The sequence below is a fragment of the Periplaneta americana genome, chromosome 11 (assembly GCF_040183065.1).
Source record: "Periplaneta americana isolate PAMFEO1 chromosome 11, P.americana_PAMFEO1_priV1, whole genome shotgun sequence".
NCBI classification, from domain to species: Eukaryota; Metazoa; Arthropoda; class Insecta; order Blattodea; family Blattidae; genus Periplaneta; species Periplaneta americana.
The window spans coordinates 73,868,063-73,882,759 of record NC_091127.1 but is presented as its reverse complement, the minus strand read 5'-3'; the positions used below and the strand labels follow the sequence as shown (position 1 = coordinate 73,882,759).

At 35.3% G+C, this 14,697-nt stretch overlaps 1 protein-coding gene across 6 annotated transcripts in view; it reads left to right on the top strand.

The window, feature by feature from the left end:
• The window catches only part of LOC138709094 (leukocyte elastase inhibitor-like), a 100,972-nt gene that overhangs the window by 59,702 nt on the left and 26,573 nt on the right, over window positions 1-14,697 (top strand). The window contains exon 8 of one of the 6 annotated variants that reach the window (XM_069839615.1): window positions 2,224-2,415. The exons of the other annotated variants lie outside the window; for them this stretch is intronic. Coding sequence (XP_069695716.1) covers window positions 2,224-2,360 — 137 coding nt within the window. The 3' untranslated portion in view covers window positions 2,361-2,415. Of the gene's footprint in view, window positions 1-2,223; window positions 2,416-14,697 lie in introns of those variants that run through there. 6 annotated transcript variants of the gene reach the window in all.

Sequence of the window (14,697 nt, the reverse complement as noted above, 5' to 3'; positions counted from 1 at the left end):
GCGCTACGTAACTGCATACGGGTATCTTTGATTTCCGTAGCGCTCGCGCTGGCTGCTGACTGCACGCTGACCAAGATCACGCTTTCACAGCAATGTGTTCCAATAACGAAACGTAACTCTGTAAATATTGAGAATAGGACCCATGTTTATATGATATTTGTGCTTAGAATGTCTTCGGTAATAAGCTCCGATAAGGACGGTAATTCATCGTGAATCACCCTGTATAATCAAATAGTACCGGTACTCCAATAGGCCCAAATAGTAATTTTCTTGTTACAGAAACTGTGGTTCCAATCGAATAGTTTTTCAAATGAAAATTTGTGTTTATAGCATCTTTACTGAATTACTTCGGTATGACAACGCTAGTCTTAAGATTGTGCAGGAAGTATTGTATGTGCCGAGAAAACCTTCATACAGTATTGCACTCATTGCCACTTGTCTGTAATATTGTTATCCGTTAATAATCTAATAAAAAATTCATTTCTAGAATAATAATGTTAGCTATATGTTTAACTACATGCCATAAAATAATTCTATTGAATTGATACACAAGTTCCAAGCGTTTTTGTTCATCACAACACTTCGTTTTTAGGAGATTGTTTATCGCTTTGTCATTTGTTATTTAGAGTGTTGTGCTTGTAAAAACGTCTTGAATTTTGAGGATTTGAAGGAAATTTCTGTTATTTGTGGGTTAAAGAAGATGGAGTGTCAAGTGGAAAGAAAGAACACTTCCGACATATTCTTTTGTTTGAGTTTAATAGAGGAGCAAAGGAAAAGGAGACGGCTCGAAACATTCGCACCGTGTATGGAGAGAATGCCATCGGAGAAAGCACTGCAAGAAGAAGGTTCTCTCGTTTCAAAGCACAATACCCAGTACAAAAGTTGGTGTCCATCCACAGAAGATGATGTTACTCGTCTGGTGGAATAAAGAAGGCGTCGTGTACTACAAATTGCTTCCCAGGAATGTAACCATAACTTCTGACATTGCCAAAAACTCAGACGCTTTGCCGCCTAAATTGAAGAAAAACGACGTGGAAGACTGCATTAATTTTCTGCTTGAACATGATAATTCACACCTGCACTCCGCTAGTAGCAGCTTCGCATTATTAACTGAGCCTCTCCAAGACTAAGTCGTTAAATGATTCTCAATATCAGTTTGTTCCAACACCATCTGTCAATTCTTTCTCTCTCATCATACGGTTCGTACTAGATCTCTAATGTGTATTGCGTCTACGGTACTTTCTTTTTAAGAAACGATAGAACTGAGAATTCAGACAGTTGAAGGAAGAAATGAAAAAGTATGCTTTGTGGATATTTGCCCACGCGATAAAAATAGGAAGTTATCTTATAGCGACCGCTAATCTATCAAGAAAGAGTAAATTTAAATTTTTCGGTTATACTACCTGTCTTTAAAATTTATTGTATTATCATTTGGACCGACTGATTTGTTCTGCAGACAGAAAAAGGGAAGCGCAGACTTGGATAGAATATCATACCGAAGATTAAGAAGATTTTTCTCCAGATAATAGTTAATTTCTATGTTTTTCAGTTATTCTATCATTCGTTTTGCTTCAATGTATATATAAGTTTTATATACAGAAAAAAACTGAATAATGGAGAAATTAGCAATTATCTGGAGAAAACTCGTCCTACTTTTTGGTGTGATATTCTAGTAATAAAAATGACGAAATAAATTATCTTCTGCGACATTGAATAAATTGTGATTGTGTGCTATTCATTTGAAACAAAATTCATAAACTTTTTACTGTTTCTTGGGTATCATTCCTGGTTGAATAAAATTATAGATACTAAATATGAACAAAATCTATCCTAACAGAAATTAAATCGCTGTACATAGATAGGTCTAGATAGAGGGGACAGACGACATAAAATAGAACCTTTTTATATCGCAATAACGATATTATGGCGTGATTGATTAAATAATTTCAAGCCATGACGAGATTTATGACATTCTTTTTCATTGCAATATATAGAATTTATGAAATCTTATTTTAACACGCCAATACCACCGAAGCCTCAATCTACAACTTTAGAAGATATACATTAGGACTAATAAAAACAATGCAGTGGGTATCTTCAACAACTCTTTTAATTGTGTATGCTTTTAAGTGGGATTTGAGAATTTTGTAAAACAAGCTGCTAATTATATGAAGATAAACTAGGTACTCGGTAACATAAAAGACTGCTATTTTATTGTTTCAGGAGTCATTATTGTAATCAAGGCAGCTGTGCGTATACCTACGTACGACATTGACCACCCGTTCTTAGCTATCTTAACGGATCAACTCAACGGTTTTCCTCTGTTTGTCAGCAAAATATCCAATCCATATAAGTCTTAAGAGCTTACAATTAGCTTTTATGTCACACAAATAATCTTTGAAATGTATAATTATTCCTTCAAATAAAAAATAGTCCTCTTAAATACAGACTTATCATATTAAATGCATAGTTATATTTTTGAATATAGGCTAGTATTATATATTGGGATACTAAATTTTAACTCAAAGTACAGCATATATATTTTGGACGTAATTCATTATTTCTTGAGCTAGAGAATTATCATAAAGTACCTGAATATGTCTTGAAGCTCATAATGTTTTTATATAAATAATTAATTATCTATTAAAGCAAAAGATTATTTCTTAAAATGAGAAACTTTTCTCAAATGTAACACTACTGGGTTGTTTCCGATCTCTGATAACGAAATTGAATGACATCATGTGCGTCAGGAGTCACACGACAGCTGAACTGTGACGCGAGGTGACACACCAGTAGTGAGTGATCTCATAGTCAAAGTGCACGGCGACTCACAGCATAAATTCCCAAGAAAATCGAGCCTTCTTGGAGGGGTACATAACAACCGTTTCCGATGCCAAGTACAGTTAAGTGAAAATAAAAGAAGCCTGCAATAAACGAGGTTTGTTATTTCCAAGAAGATTGGTAAAGCTCGAATAGAATTAATTTGTATCATCTCGTGGGGTGCGGCGACTTGTGACGGGGGATGGATTTGCTTGATTTTTCCACTCTGTAATTAATTCCATCTGAGCTTTGCCAGTCTTATTAAGTACACACAAGATGCCTTTCTTGAAAATAACGAAACCACGCTTTTTGCAGGCTCCTATGATTTTCACGTAACTATACTTGGCATCGGAAAGGGTTGTTATGTACCCCTCCCAAAAAGGCTCGATTTTCTTGGGCATTGCTACTGTGATACAACGTGCACTCTGATTATGAAATCACTCACTACTAGTCTGTCACCTCTCGCCGCAATTCAGCTGTCGGTGTGATTCCTGATGCACATGATGTCATTGAAATTCGTTATCAGGATCGGAAACAACCCTGTATTCCTTGAAATACAGAATCTTTTTACTTTTCTCCTGAAATATATATTGAATTATTAAAATAATGAATTCTTATATGCACAATTATTTGTTAAGACATGGAAATTACTCTTCAAGCACTGATATGTAAATTAAAGTGTAGAATACTATTTACAGAATTATTATCTAAGTACAAAACTAAATTCTTAAATAGAGAAAAGTTCTGTGAGACACATTAATATCATTAATATTGTTGTAGTTGTTGGGCACCTGTTCAAGGACAAGTTTGAACCCCACAAATGACACAAATAAGGCATCACTCATACGGCAACGAAGTCAGAGATCATGGGACAGAATGGCCAGTTCATTTCCTCCTCCATTGCATACATCGCTGACTAGTTACACATTACTAGGGCCCGGATTTCGATGACTTTGCATCTTTTTTTCTGATGATGCTAGGACAATGCTCTATGGAAGATAAATGTAGCTCATATTATCTTCAGTGAAATTATACCAATTTGATGGGTAATTTTTTATGCATTTCTGGACACTTTTCTCTGATAGGGCATTTTTTTTACGGATTATTACTTTCTATTAGTCATATTTTAAGAACAAATCCGGGTTTTTGTCATTTTCAGCGATTTTGATTGCATTATTGTTAATATTAGTAAAATTATGTTTCTGAAGCACGAAATCTATGAATTCTTGGAAATCTGTTGCATTGTGGCCTCCCCTATTCATGTTCTGTTAAACATTTGGACTCGTCCAACTAACCGGTCATGTCTATTTTAAGACAGACTTTGTCTTCTAAAGGAATGTGGAGATGAAATTACCTGCTTGAGGTTCGCACTGTCACGGGTTCTTGTGTACTGGTTACAATTCAGTCATTCACAGAGCGGAAGGTAGTCGTTTAAAGGTACTGAAGTAATATTTCTATTTTGCCATGCCGAAATTAAAAACAAGCAATTCCGCGAAATTAAAACAGTTTGTATCGGAGTATGGCGACACTGTATTTTCTAGTGATGGTACTATATTGTACTGTAAAATGTGTGAAGTGAAAGTTTCAGCAGAGAAGAGATTCACCGTGGACCAGCATGTGAACAGAGAGAAACATAAACACGGTCTTCAAGCAGGAGAAAGAAAAAAACAACAGATGCTTCTCGGGCAGTGCACTAGTGCAAACTCAGCGAATTCAGTGTTTTACGAAGAGCTATGTCAAGCTTTTGTCTCGGCAAACATCCCATTCCACAAACTCAATAATAATGTCTTCCTAGATTTCCTGCAGAAATACACTGGAAAATCCATCCCAGATGAGTCGACAATTAGGAAAAATTATATTGAATCATGTTACAACAAAACTATTGATGCCATACGAGCAAAACTGGACGGGAAAAAAATCTGGGTCTCAATTGATGAGACCACAGATTGCATGGGTCGCTATGTTGTAAATATAATTGTTGGGGAAATGAATGAAGAAAACAGTGGTGACATTTTCCTTTTAAATTGTGAAGTCTTGGAGAAAGCAAACTTCTCCACCATAGCCAAATTATTTGACAAATCAATGAACTATCAGTGGCCTAGCGGTGTTCAACATGATTCTGTGCTTCTCTTTCTTACGGACGCAGCGCCATATATGGTTAAGGCCGCAAACTCCCTTAAGGCGCTGTATTCAAAGATGGTACATGTGACCTGCTTGGCACATGCTTGCCACAGAGTTACAGAAGAAATAAGGGGTAATTTTCCAGACATGGATAAATTAATCGGAAATGTGAAAAAAGTATTTCTGAAATCACCATCTCGTGTGAATATGTTCCAAAGTGAAGCCTATGAGATACCGCTTCCACCAGCTCCAATACTTACTAGGTGGGGAATCTGGTTAGATGCCTGTAATTATTACTGTGAACATTTTGAAATTGTGAAAAAATGTCATAGATTCTTTTGATAGTGACAGTGCAGCATCCATAAAAATATCCCATGACCTTCTCTCTCACTCAGAAGTTCAAGGGAAATTGGCCTACATAAGATCTAATTTTGGATTTCTGCCACGAATTATCACTTCCCTGGAACAACGTGGATGTCCTATGTCAACTCAAATAGAATTGGTGAAATCAGTTGTAGGCTTCAGTGATTTAAGTCGTGTGAGTGTAAGTGGGCAAACTTGCATTTGCTAAAATGGAAAATGTGTTGAAAAAGAATAGTGGATATGACACAATGTGCAAGATTTCTGATGTACTGTCAGGCAAGAAGTATTCATTCGTTGAAGAAGAGCTGGAAGCCGGCGATATTTGCTGCTTTAAGTATGCTCCTGTATCTTCAGTCGATGTGGAAAGAACCTTTTTCCATGTGAGCCATTCAGAGCAGAAGTGGTGTAAATCAATTTTGACTTACACCACTTTTGCTCTGAACGGCTCATATAAACTAGGCTAATGATTCGGTCGTTATTATACAAATTTAAATGAAATGAACATATATTTTGCTTGTAAATGTATATACAAGAACAGAGAAATTGAGAGAGAGAAAGAAAACAAAGAGAAAGTAGGAATTGTATTTTGTATATGATTTATTTGAACTGTTCAGAGCAAAAGTGGTTTAAGTCAAAACTGACTTACACCACTTCTGCTCTGAACAGCTCATGTATAAGTCCTTATTAGTTGACAATTGACGGTCCTTCAAATTTGAAAACTTGCAAAAGGTGTTTGTAAGTTATTGTAATGCAGTGTTGAGTTATAAAGTTTAAGTGATATTGCCATATTGCGCAAGGAGGTCGACAAATAAAGGTAATTTTTAAGTCATTCTTTTTTATTTTTAGATCATTTTTAATTGATTTTAAAGTCATAAAGTCATCATTTTAAGGTCATTTTTAGTATTCTTTAGGTCATCAAAATCCGGGCCCTACACATTACACTAATCAGACTTCAGATGTATACAAACAATGAATTTTTCTTCCTCTGTCAAATATCGTCAAGTGATATGTACTGCCTGATAATATATGTACATATCAGTTAGAAACTCAATCAGATGTAATATATATTTTTTCTTTTTCGAAATACAGTACTATCATTTAAAATGCAAGATTACGCCTTAAATACAGAAATATTTCCTGAACAATTGAAGTACGGAATTTTTTTTATCGAAATACAAAATTATTCTCGGGAATCATGAACGATAAGACATCTTTGGTCTCAATGTGTTGGAGAATGACAGAATTGGTTTCACAAAGCATGTGTGGAAAATGGCACCGATGAAAATGCACATGTGAGTAACGCGAGTAAGTGTATGATAAAGTAATTATATTTCAGGAGCAAAATTTATGCTGTGAATGCTAAGATTTAAAGTGTTTCCTATGTTTGCCATACTATGTCAAAATCTCTCCCATTATGGGAGAAATCGACACTTCGGCATCGATTAAGCATTTCTTATATACAGTGATATAAAATGAACACATTGGCACCAGATATGTGAAATATACGGAAAACATTGCCATACACATTATGGGAAAAAGTAAAAAAAAATTGGTAGAAATTGGTCCCAAAAGTAACATTTTTCCTTGGCGTGTCGAGATGTCCTTAAACGATACCATGAGTGTACAGATATTTATGATAGATCCATCCAGCCATCCATTCTTCAACTCATCAAATATCCAACGCATTCATTTTTCTGTCTCTTTCACACTCATATACACAATAGTCTTTATCGGTCAGTCAATTCATCTACCACTGCAGCAAATAATAACCTCTCCCAACATACACACATACACAATTTCTTTCACACATCTTTTCATTAATTCATCTACCTATTCAACCAACTGTGTGTATCCATCCATACATCCATCCATCCATCCATCCATCCATCCATCCATCCATCCATCCATCCATCCATCCATCCATCCAGCCATCCATCCATCCATCCATCCATCCATCCATCCGTTGTGATAGTTTTATACTTTTACCTTAATTTCATATTTATGCAGATATATTTCATCTTATATGATTCTTTGTTTAATTATAACATCATGGAAAAACACAGATGGGTGAGCAGAGAATTATTTTTGTTCCAGGAGTTATTTTTACTGCTCGTACTGATGCTGTTTTTCCGCTTGAAGTTCTTGAAATCAAAATCAATCAGTCTTTAATCTTTTTATTGGATAATCTGAACCAGTTACCAATCTTTGCTTCTAAATTGTCTAATCCTATGAAATCCTAATTTGTATCTTTTGGCTTCATAAGTCTATGGAAGTAACTTCGAAGACATTATTTATGTGAACACTTCACTTAATCTTTTCATTTCTGTCCTTACACTCTCTCATACTGTATCTCATTGTATCATGTACATTGTATTATGACTGTAACCAAATCAATATAGCAATTACTGGACAGAGTTGTTTGTGTTGCAATTAATTGTCATTCCTCCACAAGGAAAATTCAGGCATGGAGTCAGAGAAGATTTATCACAAGAGAATCCCATCCCTAATTTTGTTACATTCACTGTAAAAGAGTAGATCTTCTGACATACAATATATAGTATAATTTTTCTGTTGGACAAGTTTTTCGAGTACTTCAACTGTAAATTATCTCTATAATGAACAGGATGTATTAAATATAGAATTTACAATTTACACTAAAGGTTGAACATTTGGTTTCATAAACATTATTAGTCTACACCTTGGAGTAACAGCTAGCGCGTTTGGCCGCGAAACTAGGTGGCCCGAGTTCGAATCCCGGTCGGGGCAAGTTACCAAGTTGAGGTTTTTCCGGGGGTTTCCCTCAATCCAATATGAGCATATGGTGAGTAACTATCGGTGCTGGAGCCCGGACTCATTTCAACGGTATTATCACCTTCACTTCATTCAGACGCTAAATAACCTTGAGATTATGGTACTAAGTCGTAAAATAACCGACAAAGAAATAAACGTTATTATTGCAATGATGATGTCAATGAAGATGATGATTGTTATTTTTTTCAATTACTGTTTACATAATATTTTGATCCAATGTGATTTGAGTTCAGGATAACGGATAACAACAGAATACAGTACAAAAGTAATTTGTAACAAATATGAAGACTATGACTACCTACTGTATTCCTCAGATGTCCAATGGCGCTACTTTTTATGTGCTGGAATATGAATATTTTGAACTGCATCCGTTTAATGTTTGCTACTAGTTTTTGTTTGGAAATTAAATGGAATAAATTAGACTTATCCCGATTTCACATCTCTTGGATAGACTATAGCTATGCAAGTTCTGAATATTAAGGAAGTTTTGCCAAGATGCTTTATACAGAGTGATTCACAAGAAGTTACCGTCCTAACGGAGCTTATTTCTGAAGACTTTTGAGCAAAAATGTCATATAAACATAGTTCCTATTCTCAATATTTTGAGAGTTACAATAATTTAAAGTTGTTTGTAAAATAAGTTTTTTCTTTAGTTTGAAGGTAAAAGAATAATACAAATAGAGATGAACCATTCCGAAGTATCATTTCTTTAATTGGCAAGTATTATGAAGCCAAAAATGTGATGTGCACTCCTTAGTTACTTCCTACAGACATTTATTTATATTTTTAACTGGAACATAACATTATTCTTAAGCATTTATCACAAAAATTATTACAATTAATGACACAATTCCACCGACTTAATTACTTGCAGTTCAATTTTGCATCCTAATTTACAGTCTTGGAGAGTTTACAACACATTTAAAAAAATTGTCGCCGTCCGCTTGAGTACACTTGGTCGCACACTTGTAAACGGCACTCATCGGTCTACGTAACTGCATTGATTCTCGTAGCGCTCGCGCTGGCTGCTGACTATACGCTGAGCAAGATCACACGTTCACAGCAATGCGTTCCAATAACGAATGTTTTTGGAAATAAACTCCTTAAAGGACGGTAGATCACCTTGTATATTTATAACTTTTTTTAGAGGTACTGCCACATCTGATAGAAAAGTTTTTCTTTATTTGTTATTTGATAACACTAGCCTGCGAATTGTGTTTGTTACCTAAACTAATTAATGTGATTTTATATAATGTCGATGTGCTGAATCCAAATTTTCAATCCGTTTTCTTCTATTACGTCAGGTTTGTTTGCAAAATCACTTTAAATATACTTTATAATTACGTGAATTTCATCACAAACTTTTTCATTTAACTTTTTTATTTCAAAATTCAAAAACAATATTTAAAAAACACAACTTGCTGAAATTATGTGTATGGTTGTTCATACATGTCACTAGAGTGTTTTTTGCTTTGTTTTGTCTTGTTTACTTCACTATTGGATGGATAAATTAGCACAATGTGTCAACCAAAAAATTACACCACTTGCTTCTTAGTTGAGAAAGTCCTCCTGTTCCTCTTTGTTTTATGTTTCTCTTCAGGTATTTCACGCTTTAACATCCAACAATAATCACCACGCATACTGATGCTCCCACGTCCCTGGTACCTTCTTTCGAACTCCTGCAGATCCTTGTGAAATCGTTCATCTTCCTCTTAGCTGAAAAATCCTAGATTTTCGGCGAAATAATCTAGCTGGGAAAACAGAAAATTTTGATACTCATGCTACAACCAAATTCCTTGTATGCTTCAAGCATGTTAGCTATAATGTTTCGTAATTAAGATCCTTGTTGCCAAGAAATTTTAAAACAACTTCACAAAACAACATCCATGCTGATTTCTTCTTTTCATCCATACTGTTTTAAATGCTGCACCAGACATGTTTCTTATGTCAGGACCATTATATATATATATATATATATATATATATATATATATATATATATATCTTCTTTCAATTTGATACATATAGTAGTGGACATTTCTCACATATGTATTTAAAACAGTCTCCTTCCTTATTTAAAGCTTTTACAAGCTGTTTCATTAAGCGAAGTTTGATGTGGAGAGATGGCAGCACAACTTTAGAAGAACTCACATGGCTTTGGCGCACAACATTCTTACAAACGATTTCCAAATTTTGTCGAGGTGGCCAGTCTTTCATAGTCCAGTGATCAACTTGTGCCCTACTATCCCACAGGCAAAGAATGCATGGAAATTTAGTAAAACCAGATTGTTGACCCAGCAACATAGTAAGAACTTTGAAATCATCACAAACTTGCCAGTTGTGTTCCTATAGTCTAGTCGCAATAACAGCAGTTGCAAATTTGTGTATGACTTTTTGAGGATCACTGAATAGGCAACGGGCACTGAACCAAAAATGTTTCCGTTATGAAGGAGGAAATCTTTTAAACTTCGCCTGTAAGCATCAATGAACAGTTTCCAATCACTTAGGTCATAGTTTGGAAGTCCAAGTTTTAGCATAAATTCTTTCACATTACTGCAATATACAAGATTATCATCTTCGGAGAAAAAGTATTTTAAAACCCATTTCACGTTGTCAGTATCAATAGAATGATGTTTGTTTAAGATTTTCTGGTCGCACAGGGATTGATACATTAGGCACAGATAAAATGGCTGACCGAACAACTGAATACACGATTTGATTCTTATGTTTAGAATAATACACCTTCACATCACACGAACAGGAGTAGCAGTCATTACTATGGTTCGACTGCTCTCTCCAAACCATAGGTACTCCAAAAGATAGCAACGGTCTTCTCCACTTGATCAAATGACGAAGTTCTTGAATCCATACTCTACATACTTTGTGTTGTGCCCAAGCTTTACTTTGGTCTCCAAGTTTGATTCCAAAATAGGCATGGTATGACTTTTTCACAAAATCTGTAATATTACACCTCTGCTTAGGCAATGTGTATATCCTACATAAGTTATATAACAAAAATGGTCTGGATTATTTAGACATCCTCGATGCAACATGGTAAATACTTTCTTACTAAACTAAAAACTTTCAACATTCTACTCCATAATAAAGCTTCAAACTGATTTCGTTTCGTTTCCAGATGAAACGCAGACTAATGAAATGTGAGAGAAACTAGACGAGTTGAGTTCAGTCTCTCACCAAGGAGTGGCTGACATTTCTGTCTTTCACAAATAAAAATAATGACAAGGCTGCACGTTATTTCGCCCTAACTTATGTGCTTGCACCCCCTATCTGCTAAGAAACATCCAGTGTCCTTGGTTTTCAATATAAACACATTAAAAATATGTTGAATACATTTGATTTTCATATCCTAACATACTAAACCTACATATGTTAAAGTATTATAGTTTAAATAATTACGCTATAAATTGTCGTAATATATTATAAAAAAATTAAAATAACAAAAAAATGGTACGTGATAGAACTTTTTGGCTTTGAATTTGATTTCAGCATGCTAAAAATACCTTAAAAACATTAAAATTTTGGAGGCAGGAATTTCATCGCAGACTAGTGTAATTTATATCAGGTTTAGTGAACTATGTTTTCAGATCCATAATTATTTTTCTGCCCCGTATAACTTGAATTATTTTCAGATATGATATTATTATTATTATTATTATTATTATTATTACTGCTGAGACTTCACAGCACATAATCCAAAGTTCAATTTCCAATAGAGTTATCACTCCTTAAGTGGCAATAGAACAGATTTTGTCTGAAAATTTCAGTTTTCTCTTTTACTGCAATTTTCAATAGCATCCCGTTATATATTTAATTATTCATTGTAATTTGACGTGTTGAATAAAGGATTTGGCATATCTATCCACATTCCTAACCCTTCCATTTTATCAAGCTTTTCCTTCCCTCCTTCCGAATGTCTGATTGTTCATTTACCTGTTCCTCAAAACTTAGGCGTATTTCACGCAGAGAAGTCGTGGCTCGGACATCAGGCGGAGACATTATGACTTTGTGAGTCTCTCCCATATAAACAAATGTATTAGTGCATACAGAAAAGACAGGATAAGTTAAATTCTTTCATCACGTCGAATATACCATAATTCATTCCCTTTTGCAATCACAAAGAGTGCACACAAAATCTTACTTTTTTTTTTAATATTAGCTAGTTTTACGAAAGCCAGGACATCCTCATCGTCTGAAGACATCATGAAAGCTGTGCGAAAAGGAAATATCGCAGAGATTTTTGACTTTTCAGTATGCTTTGTTCACGTCATGTCTCCGCCCGACGTCTGAGCCACATCCTGTCTACGTCTTTCCTGTATGAATTGCACCTTACATCCATCCATCCATCCATCCATCCATCCATCCATCCATCCATCCACCCAGACGAGAACAGTCTGCGAAAGCTAAAAACCACCAGGTAGTACAGAAAAATTCCGCTGCCCAATACAGTCTAATAAGCTGATAATTTTCCCGAAAATGAATATTTTTTTTTAGTTTACATTTTTGTTTTAGCCAGTAACTGGGTAGGATTCAAGATACTCACTTGAGGAATACAAATATCAGTGAGATAGATATGAACGGAGTTTATGGATTTACTATTCACGAGTTTTGTCGTATTCACTTCAGTAATGGGGAGGCTAAACATCTTGCAGGTATAGCACTTCAGTCCTTCAAGAATGGCTCCCTCAGTCACGATTTCCCGCACAAAAGCGCTGGGCAAAGAAATATTATACCACTCCGAAATCGGAACAGGCCTTCAAGCTTAATCCGTATATCAAATGATGAAGAAGAACAAGAACATGAAGATTATATTAAAATACAAATGTCACACTTTTAGCTGTTATATAAAGGAGCATTAATGCCTACGTAGTAAAATAATTATTAAAATTTAAAGATTCAACGGCCTGTCCATCCATCCATCCATCCATCCATCCATCCATCCATCCAATCACTCATTAATCCATCCATTCACTCACCTATCAATCTTCTACCCATCCATCCATCCATCCATCCATCCATATCCAGCCACATTCAAATTTTCACATGTCCTTTCATTAATTAATCTGTCCAACTGTCTGTGTGTGCATGTACACACACACGCACGTATATATATTCTTCTGCCCAAGGGCAGGTCTTTCACTGCAAACCCAACATTCTTTAATATTTTTTTATTTTATATCTTCCTCTTAGTCTCCGCATATGATCCATATATCTTAACGTCGTCAATGATCTGATCTCTACTTCTGCCTCGAACATGTGTCGAGTTCTCTCTGATTTCGCTTGTGGTCCTTTTCAGATGATCTGGGGAGCTGCCTCTATCAAACTTGTTGTGTGTTTGGTCTTAGGAGAGTTCGAAATGCCTTCATGGAGCTTTTAGTGCGACTTTGTCCGTCTATCTCTTTTTCTCTATGACTGTCTGCATGTATGAAACTATTCGTCTTCAATTTCGGTAATCTTAAATAAACTTTATATTTTAATTTTCATTTATATTGGAAAAATAGGAAAAGGCACAACTCTCGATACAATAAAGAAAGATCAATTAGTTTGACATATCCTTCACCTTGATTCTAAAAGCTACATGGATTGACAATTAATGACGTAATAGAATTTGCATTTACGTTCGCTGACAGAAATAGGCTGATAAATAAATTTCATATAGAAAAATCAATTGCCGGATAAGATTGTGTGTATTCATTTCGAGGCAGGAATCTGAATTTAGTTTCCGGAATGCTCAGGGTCTGTCATATGTCCGCTCAGGAGGCCTCAATAGAGAAGAGGTTGAAAAATTTTACAAAAATCTTAGCATCATGTAGGACGAATTAAAATGATGGGAAGAGCCTGCTAGAGTGTTCAATGCGGATTAATCCGGCCTTCAATTGATACTCAAACTGGGGAAAGTATTAAATGCTAAAGGAAAGAGGGATGTGTCTATCATCCCGCCGGAGGCGAAAAGGGTTCTACAGTACCTAACCGTTATAATTTGCGCAAGTGCTGTTGTTAGGCTATGCCACCATTTCTCATAATGAAAGATGTTAGGCAAAGAGGTGCTCATCCCGAAGAAATGTCCATTCGATACGCTGTTATGTCTGATTCAGGGTATATGACAACTGATGTTTTCTGTTCTTTCCTTGAGCTCTTCAAGAGAGTAAAAGACTAAGACAACTGCAAGTGTCAGACTAATAATGTCTGAAAACTACAGGAAATGACTGAAGGAGACTAAACAGAAGAAAAAGAAATTAGATTTTCCCAGAAAAGGAAGCCATCTAATTCATGCGTATAATGGAGGGACACAGTTCAACAAACAGACAATTTTGGTCTCAATGTGTTGGAGAATGCCAAAGTTGGTTTCACGAGGCATGTGTAAAAAATGGCACCGATGAAAATGTATACGTGAGTAACGCGAGTAAGAGTATGATAAAATATTAATATTTCAGGAGCAAAATTTGTGTCGTGAATGTTGGGATTTAAAGTGTTTCCTATGTTTGCCATACTATGTCAAAATCTCTCCCATTATGGGAGAAATCGACACACTTCGGCATCGATTTAGTATTTCTTATATACAGT